The 25,271-nt window shown below is 34.1% G+C and overlaps 2 protein-coding genes across 2 annotated transcripts; both read left to right on the plus strand.

Annotated features, from left to right (window-relative positions):
• LOC105157965 (probable aquaporin PIP-type pTOM75) lies at positions 940-3,172 on the plus strand. Its single transcript, XM_011074531.2, has 4 exons — positions 940-1,392; positions 1,724-2,019; positions 2,695-2,835; positions 2,920-3,172. Exons 1-4 carry the CDS (start codon positions 1,062-1,064, stop codon positions 3,016-3,018), a joined length of 867 nt encoding a protein of 288 aa, XP_011072833.1. The 5' UTR covers positions 940-1,061; the 3' UTR covers positions 3,019-3,172.
• On the plus strand, positions 18,959-25,271 carry LOC105157972 (short-chain dehydrogenase TIC 32, chloroplastic-like). The gene is made up of 8 exons (XM_011074544.2): positions 18,959-19,273; positions 19,698-19,929; positions 20,100-20,179; positions 21,029-21,182; positions 23,477-23,555; positions 23,930-24,014; positions 24,717-24,763; positions 24,894-25,271. Exons 1-8 carry the CDS (start codon positions 19,168-19,170, stop codon positions 25,056-25,058), a joined length of 948 nt encoding a protein of 315 aa, XP_011072846.1. The 5' UTR covers positions 18,959-19,167; the 3' UTR covers positions 25,059-25,271.

The raw sequence follows: 25,271 nt of genomic DNA on the forward strand, positions 1-25,271 counted from the left end.
TTTATATATGGTTCATTGAGCTGGATTAAAGTGGATGATTGGTATTATTATTTTGAAAAATTGTTGGCTCAAATGTTTTTGTGGTAATTGCTTAGCTGCCTAATCATAGTGTTATTAGGATTAGGTGAAATGAAATGGCCCAAAACAGATAATCAAATGCATGACCACATAAAATAAAGACACTCTGTAGAAGATAAGAACAACCCCCCAAAAAACAACTCAATTAGTGTCAACATCCCTCTTCTTTTCTAGAATAATCCTACTCCCCTCTCTCTCCCAACAACCTTAATCCTCTTCATTTTTCTTAATAAAATCAAGTTAGCAATGATGACAATCTTGTTGTCCTCTTTATGCCATTGTCTGAATTCTTGTATGAAACTACTAGTTGTAATAACATGTTATACTTGCGTGTATATAATGGGATTCACGTAATAATATATTATCAGTTCAAAGATGAAATTTATAATATATAAGAAATAATTAAGTAATTTGTAATGTTATATAACCTTTTGCATGGGGTGAGAAACAATTTTAATGATCCACTGAATCAACAAGTTTGTGGCAAATATTTATGATAATATATGAAATAGTTTGATAATATGAAAGGAAATTAGGAGAATTTTAATTTAAATTAAGTTTGATTGAATTTGAATTAATTATAAAATAAATACGATAAATTTGTAATGTACGGTAAAATTACCACATCTGCTTTGTGATTGATTTTTAACTGGCCGAATCTAATTTAATTAAGAATTGTTTCAATTAAATCACTTGAGGGTTACCATAATCCCTCTTTTCATATTGTACACAGTATTATGAGAATATCATGTAACCAATTGACAGAGCAGGATTAGGTAAAATAATTGCAACTTTTGGGATGAATAATGCAGAGCCCTTTTATTTTAAGCTGGAAAAAAGAAATGGCTTCTCAACTATAAAAATGACACCTAACACCCACTGTTTTGTCACAAACACCACCTTTGCTTGGTTCTTGAGTGCTGAATCAAGGTAAGAAAGAGGGCTAAAATAAAGAAAACCCTTTTCTTGTTGCAGAGTTGTCCATGGCAGAGAACAAGGAGGAGGATGTTAGGCTTGGAGCCAACAAGTTCACAGAGAGGCAGCCTTTGGGTACAGCTGCTCAAACAGATAAAGACTACAAGGAGCCACCACCAGCTCCTCTGTTTGAGCCTGGAGAGCTGCAGTCTTGGTCCTTTTACAGGGCTGGGATTGCTGAATTCATGGCCACTTTCTTGTTCTTGTACATCACTATCTTGACAGTGATGGGGGTTGGCAGATCAAGCAGCAAGTGTGCCTCTGTGGGTATTCAGGGGATTGCTTGGGCTTTTGGAGGCATGATTTTTGCTCTTGTCTACTGCACTGCTGGGATCTCAGGTACCTTTCTTCATCTCCCTTTTTCTTCTCTTTGCATGTCTGGTTTTGCCACTGCGTGTTGTTTTTATACTGGGAAAATCTGTGTGTTTATGGGGAAATTTTCAGGAAAATATTTGGGGTATGTGGTATTGTTTGTGGGGATTTGGTTCTTGGGTTGTTAATTCATCTGTTTGTGAGATATGTTCATAATTTTGTCTAAAGAAAGATGGGTTCTTTAACGTAGGTTTTTCAGAAATTTGCTTCAGCTTTAATGTTGTTCTTGACATAACCCATGAACATGTTAATCAATCTTCATAGTTGTGGTGAATTGTTGGTGTTTGTGTGTTTGCAGGAGGGCACATCAACCCAGCTGTGACCTTTGGTTTGTTCCTGGCAAGGAAGCTTTCCTTGACCAGAGCTGTGTTCTACATGGTGATGCAGTGCCTTGGAGCCATCTGTGGAGCTGGAGTGGTCAAAGGTTTCATGAAAGGACCATATGAGAGGCTTAATGGTGGAGCCAACTTTGTGAACCATGGCTACACCAAGGGTGATGGCCTTGGTGCTGAGATTGTTGGCACCTTTATTCTTGTCTACACCGTCTTCTCGGCTACTGATGCCAAGGGAAGCGCCAGAGACTCGCACGTCCCGGTACGTGTTTTCGTCTCTTCTCCTGGATTTCGGACTTAATTTTGCTCTTGATAAGTACATCTGATTAATTGTTCTTAGCTATATAACTCGGGATCAGTTTCGTTGTCGCCTCTTGGATTTATAGAGTGTCTTATGATATTGGCAATTACAAAAACATCGTAATCGATACTATGCTGATGAACACAAATTATGATGTTTGGACCCAACACTCACAGTATGTTTGTGTTTGTCGGCATAACATAAATTGTGAAACTAGCAATGTTCCTTGCAGAAAACTTCCAGTGTGTAAGATGAGGCAAAGATTTATTGAAAACAATGAAATTGCACTAGAAGAATTTGCTATCTGTCTGGTTATGAAGGCAATTGATAATCAGTTTATGTTTAAGATTAGTCTTTTACTTCATATAACATGAGTGTTCGTCCTCATTGCTCTGCTATTAAGTTGTTTGTCGATCACACATCTAAGAAACCGATTCTCATGGAAGCTCGTCTAGTTTCTTATTCGAAGGATGGATAGACACATTTCTTGATCACTTGTAATACAATTGGAATATCATGTCCTAGTATATTACACAAACCCTGTGAAAAGTTTTTGGTTGTTCACTTCTTGATATGGGAATAAAAGATGTTGAAACAGCAAGTTCTGAAAAAAAAAAAATCACATGATTTTTGCAGATATTGGCTCCTCTTCCCATTGGATTCGCCGTTTTTCTTGTTCATTTGGCCACCATCCCCATCACCGGAACCGGCATCAACCCTGCTCGGAGTCTTGGAGCTGCCATCATATACAACAGAGATCACGCATGGGACGACCATGTAAGTCTCTCCCAATTTATATAACTACACCTTCTAGCAAATCATTTCCAATACATATTTAACTGAAACCACTGTTTCTTCCAGTGGATCTTTTGGGTCGGACCCTTCATCGGAGCTGCTCTCGCTGCCGTTTACCACCAGATAATCATCAGAGCCATTCCTTTCAAGAGCAGGGAATGCTGATCCACAGCATCCTAATGCCTTATGTTTTTTCTTTGTGAAGTGTTGTTCTCCTCTCTGTTTGTGTTTGTGTTGGAACTGTCGTATCTGTGTGTAAATTATGAGGGATGTGTATTTATGGTGGTTGTGTCTTATGAATGAAATATTTTACCCTTTACTCTTCGCATTGAGCTCAATATCGGGAAATTATTACTCAGATCAGGTTTAGCCGAACCAAATGCACATGCTATGTGATTGGTCACTTTTTTTGAATTGTGATAAAATTCGATATGAGCACCATGATCTTCATTGTATAATCAATTGAGATATTTACCGAATGAGAGAAATTCCGCGAACAGAAAATACTAAGACTAATTATTTAGCCTGATTCGCTAGGTCCCTGGTTAATTGTAATACTAAGCACTATCACTGTAAGGATCCTCATAAACAACTCTCTTAAAACTGATAAGACTATCTTGCAGATCGGGACAGATGGGAGGAAACCTCTCTTGGACTACCTTAAGAAGGTATCCTTCCTGTCGAAGTGGCCCACTTAAAGAGCACGACAACCAGGTTCGCTTTATTACAAGGTATCCTATATAAGCGTTAGGGGTGGGCGTTAGGGGTGGGCGTTCAGGTCTCGACCTGACCCAATCGAGTTCGATTTTTTTTTTCGGATTTTTTCTTAAAAAATTTAACTCAATACCCAAATTAAAAGGATCGGGTCGAGTTTGAGTAGGAAAATATTACTCGAACTACCCGATCGGGTACCCAATTTTTTTTTAAAAAAAATTATGTCTTTTTTCTTTTTGTCTATCCGTTTAGGTTTAGCCCTAGGTTTTCTTTCTTCTCTTCCTTCTTTTCTATTCCTCCCTCTTCTCTCTTGTTCTTCTTCTCCAAAATCCCAAGTTCCCAACCTAACAACACCAAGTCAAAACACCCAACCCCAACAAAAATCCATCTTCTTTCTCTCAAACCCTAATTACAAAAAGATGATGGAATTATAATACCAAATCCAAAGGTTAGTATTATTTTTCTTTTCTTTTGTTGTTTAGTTAATTGTATATTAAAATTTCTTACTTATTGGATATTAAAAAAAATGAATGATGAAAATTAAAATTGTATATTCAAAGAAATTAAATAAAGAAAAAATGACAAATTTGATCCTGTAGGATTGGGTAGTTCTCACTTTTGGTCCCTTACTTTTCAGGGCCAACAGTTTTAGTCCCACAGGTTTTATAAAATTAACACATTTAGTCCCGATTCATCTCTAATTGCATGCTAATGCCCTGCTCGCGAAGAATGGTATCAGAGCCTAGGTTTATTGAAGAAAAATATAATTATATTACATTTTGATATTATTTATCCACTAATGAAGGAGACTCTTTAAGAGAAAATGAAACCGAACGAAAGTTCGAGTTACAATGAAACCAGGGAATATTTCCAGATTGTGGAAATACAGAGAAGGGAATTTCTCATAGAAATTCTTGGCAAATGTTACAACAGTCCCAAGAGGATTGATCCAAAACTTCTCATGCTAGAAGAAGAACATGAAGGGCTCAGAAATTTTGAAGTTCGACAAGTACTACTAGGAAATGCAGTGAGGCATTTACACTCCACTGAAGTCCATGGTAGAATTCCAAACAAGAGAAGCGGAACGGATAAATTTCTGCATAATTACAATTCTAAAAATTATGATTAAAGGAACTGACTGGAAAGAACTCGAGTCGATACATCAAAGATCTCTCAAGATCTAAGGAGATATAAAAGACAATTCAAGACTATGGACATAAGTTAATTCATATATCTATGAAAACAGAAACCTTAAGTTAGAAGGTGGATGAGATCCTTAAGTTCCTTCCCGAATCTACACAAGGATCTTACAGATCTGAAGTTAGAAATTGCAGATTTAAATAGAAACCAAAGGGAGAACCCTAAGACATCAAAATCCAGACAAAAGCAAATCAGGAAGCCCTTAGAACAATACCTCTTCTACACCAAAATGGGAAGACCATGGAGATTCCAAAGCCGAAGTACAGAGAAGATCTGATTATCGAATCTATCATATCTATAAAATAATGGAGGTAACAGGAGCGAATTTATCAAATCCACAAGAATTGGCGAAATTCTTTTTCCAACTCGGGATTGTGGATTTAATCAATATCCAAATCAATGAAATTACTCCAGCACTACCACCGCCAGAGAGAAGTACATGTTCTAATGATCCTCCACAGGATCATCTAACGAGAGAAAGTGCGGATTTCCCCACTGATGCTACTCCAACGTTCGTGGGAACTAAGCTAAAAGAGAATCCAAGAAGATATCCTAGAAGAGCGCCTGAAAATACACCTTGGGTAAGAACCATGCTCCAGCCCCTACATCCATACGACGCTATACTACTAGACATTATCAATTTTCAAAATACCGAGATTGATAGATGAATGGGTTGTAGCCATCAAGATAGCAGCAACCACCCTAGAGCTCGACAAGGAGAACTTCATAAAACTTGTTGAGTTGAACTAAATAAACAATTACACGGATTTATAAAGTCCAATTAGCTAAGCAAACCTTCTTGATAGTGAACAACTGGCCACATTATTCAAATATCAGACGTTTGTAATAAGAGCACAGAGAATAGCATGAATATTTATATAACAAGTGTAAAGAGGGCAAATTACATCTCACAACATATTACGAATCAAGCAATCACCATACCTTAACCAGAAAGTAAGGAATTTAGCCGGACATGTTAATTGAAGAACACAGTAAAAAGTAGAATTTCATTAACTCCGGTTATAAATTAAAAGTGAAAAAGAGAGTAAAATAAGCAAATGAAAATAAGATATTCTATTGAATTCCACCAATTAGCGAATCCCCTCTAAATGAAGAGACCCCCCTATTTATAATAAAAGTCTTCTACGAGTCTTGATGTGGGGGGGGGGGTGAATACATAATTAACTCTAAAAAGGTAAATAAATCACAAATAACATGTTTTAAGGAATCATTTCAAAATCTAAGCACTTCATTCATTTATCTCTTGCGGAAATCACTCATTTTTCTTCTTCACACGAGTTGACCACTCCACTAAGCGTGGGCACGCTTAGTCAATCTTGCAGAAATTGCCTTGTAATCTCTTTTTTCTTTTTTGATACCTTCAATTCCGATTTTAGCTTGATTTTTGTCATCTTTGTCTCATATCTTTCCTTTTGGCTGAATATGCAATAAAATCACATAATTAGGGATGTTTTGGCTTAAAAAGGAAGATTGAATCGCTATAAAATTGTGACAATTGCAGAGTTATCAAATACCCCAACACTTAGCTTTTTGCTTGTCCTCAAGCAAAATCAAGATGGATTATGCATTCAAAAACTCCCTCCAAATTTCGAACATACTCATGGCAATTTGTAATCATGTGCAAAGTAAATGACATACTTTATGAAGAAGATAATTCAACATGTATCAAACAAGTTTTCACGTGACGACTATTATCAAAACCAATCGTAACAAACTAGTGGACTATTTTCTCTCCACTTTCCATTCTCTCAAGTGTATATAAGGCTCAAGTGTATCTCTCGACACTTACTACGACAATGCTTCACCATAGGCTTGTCTATACACCACATTTCCACCACTTTGAAATATACGCATATATGGATCAAAAGATCTTTAATTTTGTTTGTAATGGGGCTTTGGTTTGGGGTAGGATAAAAGGATAATGAGGTTAGATTCCAAGAAACTAATTAGAGCACACAAAAAAAAAAAAAATGAGTGAACAATAATTTGAAGCTCTCAAAGTTTACTCATCTACTTTCAAGATTTTTCTTTTCGAAAATTTCTTGAACTATGCCTTTCTTCTTTCTTTTGGAGAGTTCATACATTTTTTCTTCTTTTTTTTTTCTTTTTTTTTGGTGGCAAGAAAATTGCTTTCTTTTTTTTTCTTTTTGCCACTTGGGTTTTCCTTTTTTCTTTTTCTCTTGTCTATTTTTTTTTTCTTGTGATAGGCATTGAACAAGAAAATTGATGTCGGCTTCCACAAAGTAAAGAGGACCACAACTTTGAAACCCCTACACTCATTTTGAGATACATCTTTTAAGCACATAAATCACAAAGGTCAATTCTCCATTTTGAGAACTTATTCTTTTGAACATAAACCCATTTCCCTTCATGCTCTAATAGTTTTTGGAGGGATCAAAATCAAGATTTTAAACAAACGACGGGATGGGTTCGTATATGATGGGTTATTCAACAAAATAGTTTAGAAAGGCTCAAAGGGGTTCTCTAACGTTAAAATGTGTTGGGTGGTTAAAGAAGGCCGAAAGTGGTTTCTAATGCCTTTATTATATCCAAATAAGTGCACATTTGTGTGGCCTCGATGTGGTTCAAGGCAAGTTCTAGGAAGACAAAGCCATAGAAGTGTTATTCTCTCAAGAAAGAATGAATTTTTTTTTTTACGGATATATCAAGTTGAAAATCTCACAAGGTATGTTTTAGTCCACTAATCCTATATCAAAAGATTTTAACTCAAGTCATTTTGGTAAAAACAAGCTTTCAACTTGTGAATTATCTTTAAACATAAAACATGTATTCTTTTTCCACATAACACCATCAAACCAAGAGTCGTCTAAAACTGAAAGGGTTTTATCATGCCAAAATTTTTCAAAACCAAGCAAAAAAATTTCACGTCAAAGAGGAAAAATTTCCGTAAGGCTAAAAAATTTCCACAAGACTCATTTTTCAAAAGTTTTGATCAAGCATTTCCACCAAGCACCAAGCACAAAAAATCTTTTCAAGTATATTCAACAACCAACAAGACCAACCAAATTCAACAAGCATGTTTGACAACTATACCCCCACACTTAAAATTCACATTGTCCTCAATGTTGACATTAACATGCATCTTAAGGAAAATTTAAAATGACAAAGTGTAAGGAAGCTTCCCTAATTCCTAGAATTTTCAAGAAATTTGTGAAGGTAATGACACCATATCCAATAAGGATACCTGGAGTAGGTGGTGTTGATATCATCATAAAAGATCACCTAGTTTTAAATAGAACACTTGGCTCTAGAACTAAGTTTAGTAGTAGGATGTCCTTTTCAGAAGATAGGATTACAGGCCACAAAGGAAAAGAGAAAGAGTTATTAAAAGTTTTATCTCCTCAAGAGACTAGGGTAGATAACGTAAAACTGAGATACTCTGAAGGATGGAAAGATATTTTTTCCCTTGTGATGACTTATATCATTTGCAGCAACCTACTGTTGGTAGATATAAAGGCATGTTAAAAATAGCAAGTCATGAAATTCTAGTTGCATGTGTTGCAGGACGAGAAAATGGGAGTATGACTTTGGGGTTAAGTTTCCTCAAAGATCATAGACCATGGGGAAGAAAAGGTAACGGCATGGAATTTAATCTTGAGGTGTGTTGTATGATCAATATAAGATAGAATATTTTGCAGCTTATATTGATTCAGCATCAGGAATTTGCACGGAAAAACCTAGAGTTTTCCCTAAGAAAGCAAGGAAAACTTTACTCGTTATTGCAGGAAGGGATTTTTCACAAAAAATCCCGATACTCAATAAGAGAATACGAGAAGCCAAGAGCATTGGACCACCCTGGTTTAGCGTAAAAACACCTCCTATTTACTTTCAAGATAAGGTGTTGATATCTTGCTAGGTAATAATTTCATTCAAATATTTGCAAGATATATGCAGAATAATCAAAGGAATCTGTGAATCTTTACTACTAACTGTGGTAGTGAGATACAGATCTTGTGAAGAGAAAAGGCATTTAACAGGATAATGCTTATAAATTTTCGCAGCAAACGTGGTGATTTTGATGCCAGATTAACTCATCCAAAATGCAAGATAAGAGAAAATTTGGTAAGGTTCTTTCTCTTAAGGAATCCGAGGAGGAAATTAGGAACCTTAAGGAAGCACTACTGGAAATGAAATCGCTAGAAAATAGCGAGGAAAGCAAGCTTTCTCTTGAAAACATCAAGTGACTCATCCAGAGGAACTTTAGTGAAAACCCTCTAGCCTGATGGGATAGGAACAAGATCGAGGCTACTCTGAAAGTCAATGAAGAATGCAAGTACGAGTGTGTTTGATACAAACCCATCTAGATGAACATGGAGGATAAGAAGTATATGCAAATGATTATCAAAGAGCATACCAGTCTTGGACTCATCGAACTTGGAGTCTCTATATACAGTAGCCTTGGATTTTTGGTAAAAAATCATGGTGAGATAAAAAGAGGTAAGCCCAGGTTAGTAATTAACTATCAAGGTATTGATAAAATATTAGAGTTTGATGGTTATTACATTCCTAGTAGAGAACACTTAATTGATTGCATTAAAGGTTTGAAAGTGTTTTCTAAATTTGATTTCAAATCTTGTTTTTATCAGATTAAGATAGAGAGTGAATCAAAAAAAATTATTGCATTCTCCATACTACAAGGACAATATATCTGGAATATGCTTCCAATGGGTTTAGCTAATGCACCCCAGATATTTCAAAAGAAAATGAATAGTCTTTTTAAAGATTATTTCAAGTTTATGTTTGTCTATACTGACGACATATTGACTGCGTCTACAAGTATGAAAGAATATATTAAACATCTTGAAATATTTCTGATGCATGCCATAAGGAAGGATTAGTACTTTCTAAGAAGAAAGCTACTATTGCTATCAATAAATTGAATTTTTAGGAATTCTAATTGACGAAGCAAGGATTGAGTTACAGGACCATATTGTGGAAAAGATTCGCAATTTTCCAGATATACTCAAGGACCAGAAGCATTTGTAGTTAATTTTGCAGGTGTCTTCATTAAGGATCTTGCAACAGGAAGGATTTCCGACCACTTTCGGAAGAAACAGAAAGTTCAAAGTGAAAATGGGTAGAAATCCACACAAAAAGGGTTCGTGAGCTGAAACAGATTTGCAGTAACCTACCAAAACTTGCTATACCACAAGACGAGGATGAATTAGTAGTCTACACAGATACCAATGATTATAGATGGGTAACAGTGCTCATGAAGAAGACAGCTATAGGGGAAGAATCCTGTAGATATATAGGAGGGTTGTTCTCAGAACAACAAGCCAAAGTTTGGCACATTAATGAGAAATAATTTTTTGCAGTTTGGAAGGCTTTTAAAAAATGACCTTTGATATGATCGCATTTTATGCTTATTTCATGTGATATTTGACCTATTTTGTGACAAAAATACTCCTAATTAAATATTATTTTGCAGCATTAGGACAAATGAAATGGAAAATGAAGAAAACAACCAAAATGAAAATTCGGACAAGACTCAAATTCGATTTTTGACAAGAATTTGGAGCTGCTTGGACTACCTTTTGATGAATGAGGAGTTTAACTAAAATTATAATTTTATTTCTATTAGTTTTTTAGTTCAATTAGAAATCTACCTTTAATCCTAGTAGAATTAGGCATCTAGTTAGTATATTTATGTGATGTGATTCACTTTAAGAGTCAACTTTTGAACTCTTGAGAATTTCAGACCTTGAATTCTCGTCTCTCTATTTCTCTATATTTTTATGATATTTTCTTACTTTTCTTTTCATGCGTTCTTCCATGAGTATGTCTAGCTAATTTTCTCATTTTGGTTGAAGACTTGGTGAATGTTAATTCCAACAAGTTGTGAGATCTAATTTATGTTTTCTACTTTTATTCATATTGGTATTTATGTTATTCTTTGTGCTTTTTATTACAAATAACTGATTTATGAATGATAGGTACTGTCATTCATTGTCAAGAATATTTGCCTAGCTAATTGAACTTGCAAATTCATAATTGTTTGTTAGTTCAATAACTAGTGGTAATATAGCATAATTGATTATGTAGAAGTTTTCTATTATGTTGTGGGGATTGCATAATCTAACTTAAATAAATTCTCGTAGGAATTTATTGGTTAGAATTGGGCCTTTCTAGTTCTTAATGCTATCGGTAAATTAAATTTTGAGGATGTTTCCAAGGTTGTTTACTGATTAGGAATTTAGTCAATGAACGTTCCTTGACTATCCACAAGGTAACGAAAGGTGAGGTCGTTAGGTCGTACCAATGGTCATAACCAATTTATCTATCATGAATAATTGTTATCTTTGCATCTATAATCGACCGTGGAATTAAGCATGATCCTATCTTTAACTGGAATACTTTTCTCTTGTATTTACCTCTTCTAATTTTATTAGCTCTTTAATTTAATTTAGTTTTTATTTTTTTTATTCTTCTTCAATAAAAAAAAAACACCTAATCATTTTATTTTTGAAGGAATTAATTCAAAACCAATCTCTGTGGGTTCGACCCTACTCACACTTTTACAAAAGTGTTCGTAGGAATTATTTTTGGTGGATTCGACACCCATCAACCTTTATTTTTACTTGCTAAAGAATTCACTTTAAAAGTTGATAATACTAATGTTAAGGCTTTCTTAAAAAATAAAATTGAATCAAAAATAGAAAAAGCTCTTATTATCAGATGGCAAGTTGAATGCTAATATTATTGTTATAATTTTGTCATTATAAAATCTCATGAAAATGTTCTTGCAGATTTTCTGACAAGAGATGGAGGCATCTGAAGCAAACTTCATCATGCTGAGGCTCAGACACCTCTGGAAAAACCTCGAGGAGCTTGACAACAAGTTTGGGCAGCTAGCAGTAATGCCCAAGTTGCCGGACAAATTCAAAGAGCATCTAGACACAGTCCAGGTTGCAATAAGGAGTTCCTTATTAGCATCCACCGCACTATTGAATGATTTACGAGAACCAATTTGAAAGGCATCACCTTCGGGGATGACTCACGAGCTGAAGGAGCATGACCCTAAACATGCCTTTAGAGTACAACGCTCTAGACTTATAGCATCAGATTCAAGTACCAATTGCACAAGACTATCACCAGAATCTGGTGAAACGGCAACAATTGAGTCACAGGAAGTGCAAACTCCAGTAGGTTCAAGTCAACCCAGCACTTTTAGGGTTAAAGAGGGAGAACTTAGCCTTAGGCCAATGATAGGCACTTATAAGGTTAATACTAACAAATTGATATCTTTGTTCTGCTTGGCTTGACTATCAGCGCATGTGGAAAAAACTAATTTTCTGCAAAGGAGTGAATCCAGACAAGACCATTATCAAAACATCCAGAAAATATAATAGGGTCTGGATGTTAGAAGGGTCCAAACCAGAAGATGTCCGAGAATGGTATGATTTTCAAGCTCTTGCTTCAGTTCATAATATGTCATTGAGTTTTTCGGAAATCTCAAAACTTTCGGGGTGGATTAGTGGGGAGGTCTTTGATTCGTGGCAAAATAACCCCCCACCTAAAGAGAGGCGATATTTTGGAGATAAAATTCGTATCAGTTGCTCTAGAAACTGCAAGAAAAGAGTCTCATCCATCATTTCATTTCATGAAGTTGCAGAGGCCAGACATGGTGGCTTTCAATATAATCAAAGCTGCCTCAGGAGAAGCTCCCCTGGTATCAGCCATTAGTGAAAACAGTATCTCTACCAGAAGTTGGAGTTTATGGGTCTGTCTCACAGAGATGGACAAAATCAAGTATCCATTCAAAATTTTCTCCAACAAAGTGAATGGATCGTTCCTACTAAATTTCATGACGAGAAAAATCACTGAGTTCACAGAGAGCTTATTTGAAAAGAAGAGGATGTTAATTTGAAAAAATAAGCTATCGGTGACCGAAGCAACAAGAATGAAGACATGCAACATGTTGCATGTTGGGCAATGGCATAACCATTTATGCTCTTGCTGTGGAAAACAAGAGAAGCCCCTATTCGGGATCAAAATTCAGGTCACGTAAAATAAACTCGAACCAGACTAGGACAAGGGAAAAAGAAAAAAAATTTACAAAAAAAAAATGAAAGTAAAAGATCAAGAATAAGACTGTCGGCAGAAAACGACAAAGGCCAACAGTCAGCAAAGCCAGCTGGAAATTACATGGCAGGCAAGCCATTATGACCAACAGTTGGAAAGGACACGGAATGACGAACGCAGTGACGTCATTCGAAAGAGACAAGAAGATGAAGAATGCAATGACGTCATCAAAAATAAGTTTAAAGTCCGAATTTAAAGTCTACAAACGCCTATAAATAAAGATGTAATGAAGCAGATGGAGATTGTCAGAAAACTTTTCCAACTCTTCAAAGATAATATTTCGTATTCTGAGTCTTTTGTATTTTCAACTTTCTTAGTTTATAGGGGTTTCCCCAATGATGGGTGTCGAGATCACAAAAAATAATTCCTACAACACTTGTGAAAGTGGGAGTAGGGTCAATTACACAGAGACTGACTTTAAGTTGATTTCTTTGAGGGAAAAGAAAATAATGGGGGGAGATTTGATGATAAAAAGAAATAATTAAAAACTAAATAATCTAGAAAACAATTGAAAATACCTGACGAAGATACGAGAGAGAGATTTTCCGGTTAAGGCTAGGATCATGCTTGAGTCTTGCGAGTTGATCATTGATGCAAAAATAAAACTATGTAAACAAATAAATCAGTTATGGTTGTTGGTACGACCTAACAACCTCACCTTTCCTTACCTTTTCGTCAGCCAAGGTATGACCGTTGGCTAGATCCCTAATTAACAGACAACCCTGGGAACGTCCACAAGATTTAATCTATTAATAGCATTAAGAATTAAAAAGGACCTGATTCTAATCAACAAACTCCTACGAGGATAATTCGTTTAAACTAGATCATGCATTCCCCATAACACAACTATTACTATGACATAATTAATCATGCTCATTGCTACTAAGCATTGAACTAAATAAATAATTACACGGATTTATAAATTCTAATTAGCTAAGCAAACCTTCTTGATAATGAACAACTGGCCACATTATTCAAATATCAGACGTTTGTAATAAGAGCACAGAGAATAGCATGAATATTAATATAACAAGTGTAAAGAGAGCAAATTAGATCTCACAACATATTACGAATCAAGCAATCACCATACCTTAACCAAAAAGTAAGGAATTTAGCCGGACATGTTAATGGAAGAACACACTAAAAAGTAGAATTCCATTAACTCCGATTATAAATTAAAAGTGAAAAAGAGAGTAAAATAAGCAAATAAAAATAAGATATTCTATTGAATTCCACCAATTAGCGAACCCCCTCCAAATGAAGAGACCCCCCTATTTATAATAAAAGTCTTCTATGAATCTAGACGTAGGGGGGAATGAATTCATAATTAACTCTAAAAAGGTAAATAAATCACAAATAACATGTTTTAAGGAATCATTTCCAAATCTAAGCACTTCATTCCTTTTTCTCTTGCTGAAATCACTCATTTTCCTTCTTCACCCGAGTTGACCACTCCACTAAGCGTGGGCACGCTTAGTCAATCTTGCAGAAATTGCCTTGTAATCTCCTTTTTTTCTTTTTGATGCCTTCAATTTCCATTTTAGCTTGATTTTTATCATCTTTGTCTTATATCTTCCCTTTTGGCTGAATATGCAATAAAATCACATAATTAGGGATGTTTTGGCTTAAAAAGGAAATTGAATCACTATAAAATTGTGACAATTGCAGAGTTATCACCCAACAAGTCAAGCCTTCTCTATTGGAGGCTAAACAGCTGTCTCCTCCAATATCTATGTAATATTCCATATATCTCTTCAATAAAAGTTAGGCTTTTGTTCAACTTGTTTGTCCAAAATTCTATTAAGTACCTATATTGAAGTCCCTTTTACGACCAAAGTTAGGAAACAAAATACGGTTGTGCTGTTTGTTGCTGAAGGAGCCAAGTGCCTGCGAACCATCTGCTGCGGTAGTGTGGTTGTAGGAAGTCCGTAAAATTGAGGACTTGAAATACCCGAAAATAAAGCGGTTAAAGCAAGGTATGAATTTACGGAGTCTTACTTTATTTCGATAGCATGTTGGGCCTAATTCTGAGCATAAGGGGTATATTATCAAATAATAGCAAAAGGATTTGATTAGAGGACCAATACTATTAAAAATCTGGAAACTTGGGGACTATAAGTGTCGGCCAAGAGAAGCATGGGACTAGAAGTGATAACGACCTTATCTAATGGGACCAAAAATGCAATTTTGCCTAAAAAATAAAAAAGTAACAAAACAGAGGGTGTTAAAAAATAGCCTCTGTTTTTGTAGAAGCCGAAACAACTTCTATAATATATTTGAAGCTGTTTCAGCTTCTATTTTACAATAGAAGCTGAAACAGTTATTTGAAGCTGAAACAGTTATTTGAAGCTAAAACAGCTTCTATTTTGTACAGCTTTAAGTTAATTTTTCAACTGCTTTTTTTTTTTTTATATTATATTAATTTGTAATATTAAATCAAAATCAATGATGCTTATTGTTTTTTTAAAAAAAAGAAAATTTTGGGTACCCGATAGTCTGGTACCTGACAAAAATCGGGTCAGGATCGGGTAGCTATTTTTAGCTACTCGATAGTTCAGTATCCGACCCGAACTACCCGAATTTCCAAAACCTGACCCAATGCCCACCCCAATAACCTTAGTTTCTCTCAACCTTATTTTCGATGCTTGTCAACAGAGGAAAGTGGGAACATATAAGAGAAAATACATGAAGGAGTTTATGGATCTCATATAGGTGGCATGGCTTTGGCAAACTAAACTCTGTGAGCAGGATATTTTTTTGCCAACTCTAAAGAAAGATGCTATAAATTGGGACAAGAAGTGTGAGCAATGCTAGAAACATGCCCCACTAATCCACGTTCCAGCTCGACCTTTCAAGGCTATATCACCACTTTGCCCATTACCTCAGTGGGGGATAGATATAGTTGGACCTTTCTCCACTGCACTAGGACAACTAAAATTCCTTCTCGTGGCAGTAGACTACTTCAACAAGTGGATAGAAGCAGAGCCTCTAGCACGAATCACTTAAATGAAGTGATAAAATTCTTTTGGAAAAGTATCATTTGCAGGTATGGCTTATATCGCATTATTATTTCTGACAATGGTCGTCAATTTTAGGGTTGGAAGATTCAAGATTGGCGTGCCGAACGGGGTATCCAACAATGCTTTACATCCGTTGCATATCCTCAAGCTAACGGATAGGTTGAGGTCACTAACCTTATCCTGATTCAAGGGATCAAGATAAAGCTGGAGCAAGCAAGTGGATATTGGGGCGCATTGCTTGGCGTACTGTGGTCATACAAAATTAGTCCCTACTCCACCATGGGAGAAACTCCTTTCAATCTAGCATTCGAATCAGAGGTAGTCATCCCGCCTAAAGTTGAGCTGGAAACCTTTAGGATGCAGCATTATGAGCAGGAGAACAATGACAACTTGATTCAAACTAATTTGAACCTGGTAGATGAAGTACGGGAAGATGCTCGTACCCGCGTAGAAAGATACAAACATAGGGTAGTTAATGCTTACAACCGACGAGTTAGAAGGAAAGAATTCCAAGTGGGAGACTTAGTACTCCGATGAGTCGGCGCCTCAGGGCCAATAGGAAAATTAAAACCCAACTGGGAAGAACCCTACAAATCACCCGCATCATCAAGTTTGGTGCATACAAACTTGAAGATATTGACGGTAGAAAATTTTCTCGACCATGAAATGCTAAAAATCTCAGGAAGTTTTACTCCTAAAATCCTTTTACTTATAGTAGAGATATTACAAATATATGCTAATAAGTGTATAATTATGGGAGAAAAATTATATACCAATCCTGTGTATAGGAATAGGTAAACAATTTTTATCATTCTTAAAACAAAAAATTAAATAAAGTATTAATAAATTGTTAATTCACATCAATCAACAAACGACAAATCATAGGAAATAATAAGATAATAAGAAAATCAAAAGTGGGATATTTACCTACCTAAATATTTACATATTTTACTAATCAATCAAGCACAAGAATGAAATATAAAACGTGACATTTTAACATAAAGAATGAGGTTAGTAAGAAAATTGTAATTTTGGTCAAATTATAGCGTGGTTTGAAATATTAGTTTCATACTTTTTGAAATAACCAATATTAGATCACACTTTAGGAAAACGTTGCGAAATTAATTTCAAAGTAAATTTGCAACTTTTGGGACTAAATTTGCAACGTTTGCGATGAACTTTGGGACTAATTTTGCAACAAAGTGTGGGACTAACTTTACAACCTTTTCCTAAAGTGTGAGACTATGCAACTAAGGTACTAACTTTACAATATTTTCCTAACGTGTGGGACTATTATTTGCAATTTCAAAAAAACTAAGGCTAATATTAAAAACAACTATACATTTTTACGAAAATGATAATTTTCTCGAAGTTAGTATTTGAATTTCTCTGGAATTTGTATTTGTATAACAAAATTATGAAGTCTAATGTTATAATTATTTTTCTTAAAAATAATAATTATCTTGTAATTATTTACGCAACCGTCGAACCTATTGATAATTTGAATTTTTATACATACTTATATTTTCCAAAGCTTGCATAAGTTAAGGATAAAATCATATTTTATATAATTAATTATCAATTTATAATTCAGTCAGAATAAGTGAGTGCTGCCAAAGACCGTTTGCTACATTATAATAGTTCATGACCCATTTCAATATCATGACATTGATTGGTATCAAATATAACCTTTTTCTCTTGGTTGCTTTCTTTATTCCTTTTTTTTTTTTTCAGAAATATAATGTATTGATTTATATATATTTTTTCTTATTTCTAATATAATTTAAAACGTAAGAGATTATTTATTATATGCACACAGGAACGGCGTGACACGTCAGCTAATATTATAAAAAAGGACCCTTTACACTCACAAAAGTGACGTTATCACACTAAGTTTTGAATATAACAATTAAATCTCTAATTGGATATTTTAAGAATTAATTGCAATTACCTTTTTTCTCCTAAAAAATGATTCAACGTCATTTTAACACAAATACATTAGTTATTTTACTGTGTGATAATACCTTAACTTGGTTTCTTTTGTTTCATTCATTCATTCATTTTCTTTTTTAAATATGATTTGTTGTTTTCTATATAATATATTTTAAAATATGAAAAATTATTTATTATAGTATACAGGAGCGGCGTGCCGCACGGGCTAGTATTACTATAAAAAATGAGGTATTATAGATATAGAACAACTGCACAATTTCTTATGATTCCAAAAATACCTTTTAAGATAACTAACTTATTTAACTACCCAAATTCATATTAGCTCTACCCAATTAATATATTTTAAAGTATGAAAGATTATCTATTATATGCACGCAAGTACAACCTGACATGCAGGCTAAATTTTTTATAGAAAAGAAAGTAAGAAAGAAAAGAAGATCAATTTAAGGGTATTATTAGCACAATAAAAAAATTGATATAGTGGTGTCACAAACTGCGTTGTGTGAAGTAAAACTGCATTTATATATATATATCAGCCGTTGTGGCACGTCGTTCTTACGTGCATATAATAAATAATTTTTTATCTTTAAAATATATTATAAATAAGAGTAAAATATATAAACCAGTACATTACGTAATAAAAAAAAGAAAGAAGAAAATAATAATTTATCAATTAATGCAAATTTCGAAATGCTGAATAAGATGGTTATTTTATCATGAAGGGCATTCTTGACTTCACAAAATATTGGTGCGGCGATGTTATTAATCGTCATTTGTGAGTGTGGAAGGATTTTTTTTATTTTTTATATTAGTATATATATATATATAAGTATATTTGGAATATTGATGCATCTAAATTTCCTTTTTCATTTATTAAAAATAAAATATTATGCACACACGTCTCCTAATGATTGTTCTACGCACCCCTAGAGATTAATTGTCTGATCCTCATAAATGAAGGATATCCTAAATCATTGGAGCCGCAAATTCTTTATAATAAAAAATTAAATTGATTTTCCAAAATATTTTATTTCTTAATCTATTTTTTTCTCAAGAAAATGATCATAACTTCCTTTCAAAGTCTTCATCTAGCCCTAATTGATGATGAATGGTTTGACAGTTGTGGTCAAGTGATTTTTCCTTTTCGAAGAATAATAAAATTGGGAACATAAAGTGAAATCAATTTAAAAATTGTGTACTTCCACCTACTTTTTTGTATTTTGGGAAGCGCCCTCGCGATCAAGCATCGACAAAGCATAGAGTTGCGTACAGTTTCGAGCTGATAATCGCGAGAGGAAGGATGTGGATTTTCGGAAGAAAAGGGGAATCGGGATTTTCAGCATGCTCCACAGCCGAGGAAGTTTCCCGAGGAATTGATGGCTCCGGCCTTACTGCTATTGTCACAGGTTGTTTTCCTGACTTGGGTTCTTATCAAGATGTGCTTGATTTCGTTCATCTTTGATGGGTTTGCGTTGATATAGTCTAAAGCTGCTTTCTTGGTGTACCATGTGTTTTTGGTTTAATTTTGTGCTGTATTTAGGGAATAATAATACTTAAAAGTTTTTTTATTATTGGTTGTTAGATTCTTGCTTGCTGCTACTGTGACTGTGAGTAGTCTGTTAAGATTTCTGAAGATAATTAATACTGGGCAACTTCATTTTTTTATGGATCTGCTTTAGTCATTCGGGTGAAAACTAAGGATGTGTATGGCACATCGGGTTCCGCTTTCTTGAGATAAGAATGATTTATGTGGATGTAACTGAAAAGTTCCGCTTGGTTACTTTATCTTTTCTTTGCTTAATGTTTTGTTTCATCTGATGTGTGTTTCAGGAGCATCAAGTGGCATCGGAACAGAGACCACACGAGTCCTTGCGATGTGTGGTGTTCATGTAATTATGGCGGTGCGGAATGTCGACAGTGGTAGAAAAGTTAAAGAAACAATAGTCAAAGAGATCCCTGATACTAAAATTGATGTTATGGAACTCGATCTTGGCTCTTTTGCATCTATACGGAAATTTGCATCGGAATATAACTCCTTGGGTCTTCCCTTAAACATCCTCATGTAAGTTGCCTGTGACTTTAAGATATCATACTGCAACTCAAACTCAAATCTTCTGGAATGCCCCTTGCTTCTTTATGTTTCTTAGGCATCCGTGAAGTTGAATCAGGGGTTTTTTCTTGTAAGCGAAACCTACTATGTCTTTAGAACTGACATCTTTTCTTAACTGGAAGTAATAACGCAGGGGTTATGGCTCCTCCTTTCATGCTGTCACAAGAAAACATAGAGTTGCAGTTTGCGACTAACCATCTTGGTATGCTTTCATGTGGTTGCCAAATTTCAAATGTTTGTTGTTCTTAACTATATGCTTTTAATACAGATATGAGGTCGTTAGTTCTTTTAGATTCTTTGAGATTGGTGTTGCAACGATTCTCCTCTTTATGTTCTATCAAAACTAAAGACTCTATTTGACATAAGCAGAAACACCACTTTTCTGTGACTGAATAACCGTGGATCTACTATTCTTTGTGATCGTATAATCAAGGGATTATAATCTTCTATTCAAGGTTTTCTATTTGATGTTCAATTTTTTTTGTTGGATCATCTGATCATTTTTGAACTCCCATTACTTCAAAAGCTTTGCCAAGCGTCCTAGTTGTATTCAGTAGTGTGACGGATTCGATTTTTTTCTCTTGCAAAGCATTGAAATTTAAATCTAACTTCTTTCCGTATTTTGCTGGAAGAAAAACTTGGCATCTGGTTTTGTTTGTTTCCAATTTTTCCTGATTAAATTTGGTACTGCAGTTGATGTAGATGTTCGCAGTTCTAGAATGTCTCCTGAATCCAGGTTGATCCACCTTCCATCTGTTTGTCAGTTTTTCATAAGCTTTACAGATTCGGATTCCTAAATTTTTTAGTGGAACCAAGGAGAAAAGTATCTATAATTTTTAGCGGCAATAATGTTAGAATTGAGGCGAGCAAGCTCTCATCTACCTATAGGTTTCAGATTCAATTTCTGACTGCCCTTCTGTTTGGCTAAAATGTGTTGGATGCCCCAACTAATATTTTGTTATTTGTTCACCATGTGCTTTCTATGATGTGCTTCCTCTCCTCAAATACAAAGAACATGATTGTCAAGTTGTCTTTGTTTTATCTGTTGCAGGTCATTTTCTTTTGACAAATCTTCTGTTAGATAACATGAAAAAGACGGCGCGTGAGAGCCAGAAAGAAGGCAGAATTGTCAATCTTTCATCGGAGGGACACCGGTATACGTATCTTGAAGGCATCCGTTTTGATAAAATCAACGATAGTTCAAGGTAATGATGAAGTTTTCAACATATCCATCTATAAGATTATGTTGGTTAGTCAACTGTTAGTCTACTACATCCCTTCCTTATTGATATGTCTCGTTTGAAATTTAAGTAGCATGAAGTTGTATATGAATTTTGGAAAGGTGCAAATTTTTGGGTGTTCTACATCAATATCCGTATCTATATCCATATTTATTTATTTGAAAAGTTTAAATGTTCTTGCAATTTTTGTGAGACCCAATATATCAATGTTTATTTGTAATTCTTGGTGGCAATTAAAGACATTCATATTATAATGAATTGACTTTTGAAAATTAATCATCTCTATAGATATGCATGAACTTATATAAAAAAAATGTAATGAATATGAATGATTATTTCTAATCAGATATAATAGTCTAATCCCATCAATTCTTTTAAGTAGTGTATTATTTGGTGAAATTAGAAAAATGAATAACAAAAAAGTAATTTTAATGTTAGATTATTTTAAAAAATTGAAGGTTACAAGAGAAAATATAAATTTGAATCATGCTAAATAAGTGAAATAATGGTGGACTTGTAAATATTTTAATGTATTTTTTAAGTTAATTAAATATGATAATTGAAAAATCTAAATTCTTCAATTAATAGTCAAATATTGTTTCACAATTGATTAATTTAAATTAATTGCTTTATAATTCTTTTCCAAACATATTTTCAAGGTAATAAATAAATGAGATATATTATTACCTAAATTTATTTTTAGCGCAATAGTGATAATTTAAAAGTCGAACAAAATTCATATTGTGTAAGATGATATTAAGTAGTAAAATTTATGCTATTTAAAGTGAATTAATATTGTTATGACCTTAATCTGATGAGAGTATCAATCTATGCAAAAGGACTTCAATCACATTTTTAAATATTTTAATAGTCCTCCTATAATTTTGAGCAAACTATTATATATCTTATATTAAATATTATCTAATGATGTAAAAAGTTATTTGTAATTTTATTTTCAAATACCTAGAACTAATAATTTTTTGTTCTTATACTATAGAAACATCTTTTTCTTCCCTCCTACAGAGTAGAAGTATAATAATTAATAAGGTCATTAATGTATTTGGAAAATTATTTAGAATTTATAATCTTGGAGAGAAATTTTAAAACTACAATAAACTTATGAAATCTTATCACATCTTATCATACTGAAAAAGTTTACTAAAAGTTTATTGATAAAATGATGTTTACTTTGTGAAAGAAATAAGTATCTTGAGGGCATTTTAGTCCATGCACACTATGCTATCCAAAGTAATTACTACAAGGGTCTCCCCTTAAAAAATGATATAGATAATATATATTTTCAAATGTGTATTTGGGCCTGTATATTTTCAAATTTTTTGCCCTATATTTTATTTTGATTTCTGAGTAATTGTCCTATTTAATGGTTAACTTGATCGAGCATGTTTGCCTTTTTCACTAAGGAACTTGATTGCATGCTTAACATTATATCGGCATTTGCTAAATTTTTAAAAATCTATTTAATCCTCATCTTTGTGTATAATAGATATGTGTAGTATAATAAAAAATAGGGTAAATTACAATGACCTCCCCTAAGGTTTGACATAATTACGAATACCCCATTGTTGTTTGAAAAATTACAAATACCCTCTTGTTGAATTACTTTGTTTTATACATTTAATTTTTATGTTTTAGGAGATGAGACATTGTTAATGGATGCTCTAGGGTGCTCTTGATAATAATTCAGATTGTAATTTGTTTGATAATTGATAAAAATATGAACTCACAGGAATGCAATTAATAGTGCTTGAAATTACAATTAACCAAGTGTTACATGGAAGCAAAAAATACCCAAAGCAAAGTTAAACTCTTACGGTAGGTACAAGTGGCTTTAGGTGGTGGACAAGGTGGATGCTCGATTTCTCGTGCAAATGCATGATGAATGCTTAGGTTTCTCTTAAGCATATGTTATTATTTCATTATTATAGAATTTATAAATGTTGCCTTGCTAATGGAAAGAGTAACATTTGTGCATTTTTTATACATATAGATACTTGAAGTGTTCATCTTTTCAGTATACAATTTTTAGTGGAAGGATCTTGCAAAATTATGAGAACCCTCTGCCAATATACAATGTTCACATTTTCATGAATAAAGATGTTGATCTCAAGATTAACTGCCCCTAAGTCCCTGTGTGAAGACCCCATGATTTGATTTCAGTTCATTGAACTAGCATGGATATCTTATTCTTTTTTCTGGAATTTATTCAATGTCTCACTTCCTATGTCATTGCTCTACAGTTATTATAGTATATTCGCTTATGGGCAGTCAAAGCTAGCTAATGTATTGCACGCTAATGAACTTGCAAGGCGCTTGAAGGTAACCCGGAGATCTGTTTTTCTTTTATCTCATATTGTCTGCTTATATTCCTTAGTTTGCACATTATTTCCGTTTTACTATAACCTTCAGGCCTTTATTATCAGCAGAAACCCCAATTTGTACTTCCATCTTTTAGTTCAACAATATTTTATGTTTCAAAGGCTCTATAATTAAATCAGAATTTGTGTAAATCAACAGCTGTATGTCCTCCAATGAAGTTCACAACTTCACATTTTCTAACTCTGCTGATGTTTCTTTCTATGAATCTTGATATTGTGTGCTTTTGCAGCATGCTCCTTTCATAATGTGTGAGATTTTAGTTATGTAGTGTGCTTGTGGAACAGCATAACAATTTGGTCTTTTTGCTACATCAGGAGGAAGGAGTTGCAATAACCGCTAACTCACTGCATCCTGGTGCAATTGCCACCAACCTTCTGCGTCATCATGGTTTCATTGAAGGTGAAGTTGTGACCCATTTTTATAATCTCAAAATGCTATAAAGACTATTGAAAATTGTGCGGGAGTGCGACTGTTTCACCCCGTAAAGAGCCTGCAATGGCCATCTACACTGGATAACCGGTGTATTTTCATCTTTTCTAAGAACCTACCTTCCCTCATCATGCTTGCGTCTTTTAGGACAATTGCAGTATGTGAATAATGGAACATAACTTTGCATCTTTTGCTCATGTATGCAAGTTCTTTGTCTTGTTATATAGCTAGTTGATCAGGAAACAGAGCTAGGTTTAATACTTCAAATGTGTTATCCTTGTAATGGATCATCCTTTGTTCAGGGAATAATTACATGCGCACTCCTAAGGTTCGGTCATAATACAAAAGACCCTCGACTTTGGAAGATTGTCTGACACCCCTTGATGACATATTTTACATTAAAAATTCTCTGTGAAGTTGAAGGAAATCTGTAATGTAAAACACAACAATAGGGGGCAATTTAAGGTTTTCAAAATGAGGAACTTTGTGTAATGCGCCTAAAGTTTATATTAGTGGAGCCACTACCAGAAGCAGTATAGTATGGATGGACAATAATTCTAGCCACGAATTAAAAGATATGAGATGGAAAGGGACACACATGAAGTCCTTATAGAAGAGAAGAAGGTTACACGTGTTTATGTTTTCTGATGCCTCTTAATCTTGTCTTTACAGGTGCAGTTAACTGGGTTGGTAAATATTTCATCAAAAATATCCCTCAGGTTTGTCAAACGTTTCGGTATCTCCCAATCCTATCTATACATTAGATATAAATCATAAAGCAAAAAAAATCAGAACTTTATAAGATCTTTATATTCTCTTGAATCGAATTCAACACGTTTGATTTTCTAGGGAGCGGCAACAACATGCTATGTAGCATTGCATCCACAGGTTAAGGGCGTAAGTGGTGAGTATTTTGCTGACAGCAATATCGGTAAAGCAAGTGCACTGGCCAAAGATGCAGAATTAGCAAAGAAGCTGTGGGATTTCAGCTTGAAGCTGACAGAATCCAAGTAATTCATCTCACCAACTTGATATATATTTGGAATATTGTTACTGCATTCTGTTGTTGTGCTATCTGGTCGCTTCGTCTTGTATAAGTTGATTGATATCCTCTTATTACTTGGGTTCATGTTGTAGAATATATGTGAGCTTGAAACATTATCAAGACTTGAATTCATGTGCTGTGTTTCTTATTTATGAGGATTTATATATGATTTTTTTTGGTCA

The sequence above is a fragment of the Sesamum indicum genome, linkage group LG1 (genome assembly GCF_000512975.1).
Source record: "Sesamum indicum cultivar Zhongzhi No. 13 linkage group LG1, S_indicum_v1.0, whole genome shotgun sequence".
Lineage (NCBI taxonomy): Eukaryota > Viridiplantae > Streptophyta > Magnoliopsida > Lamiales > Pedaliaceae > Sesamum > Sesamum indicum.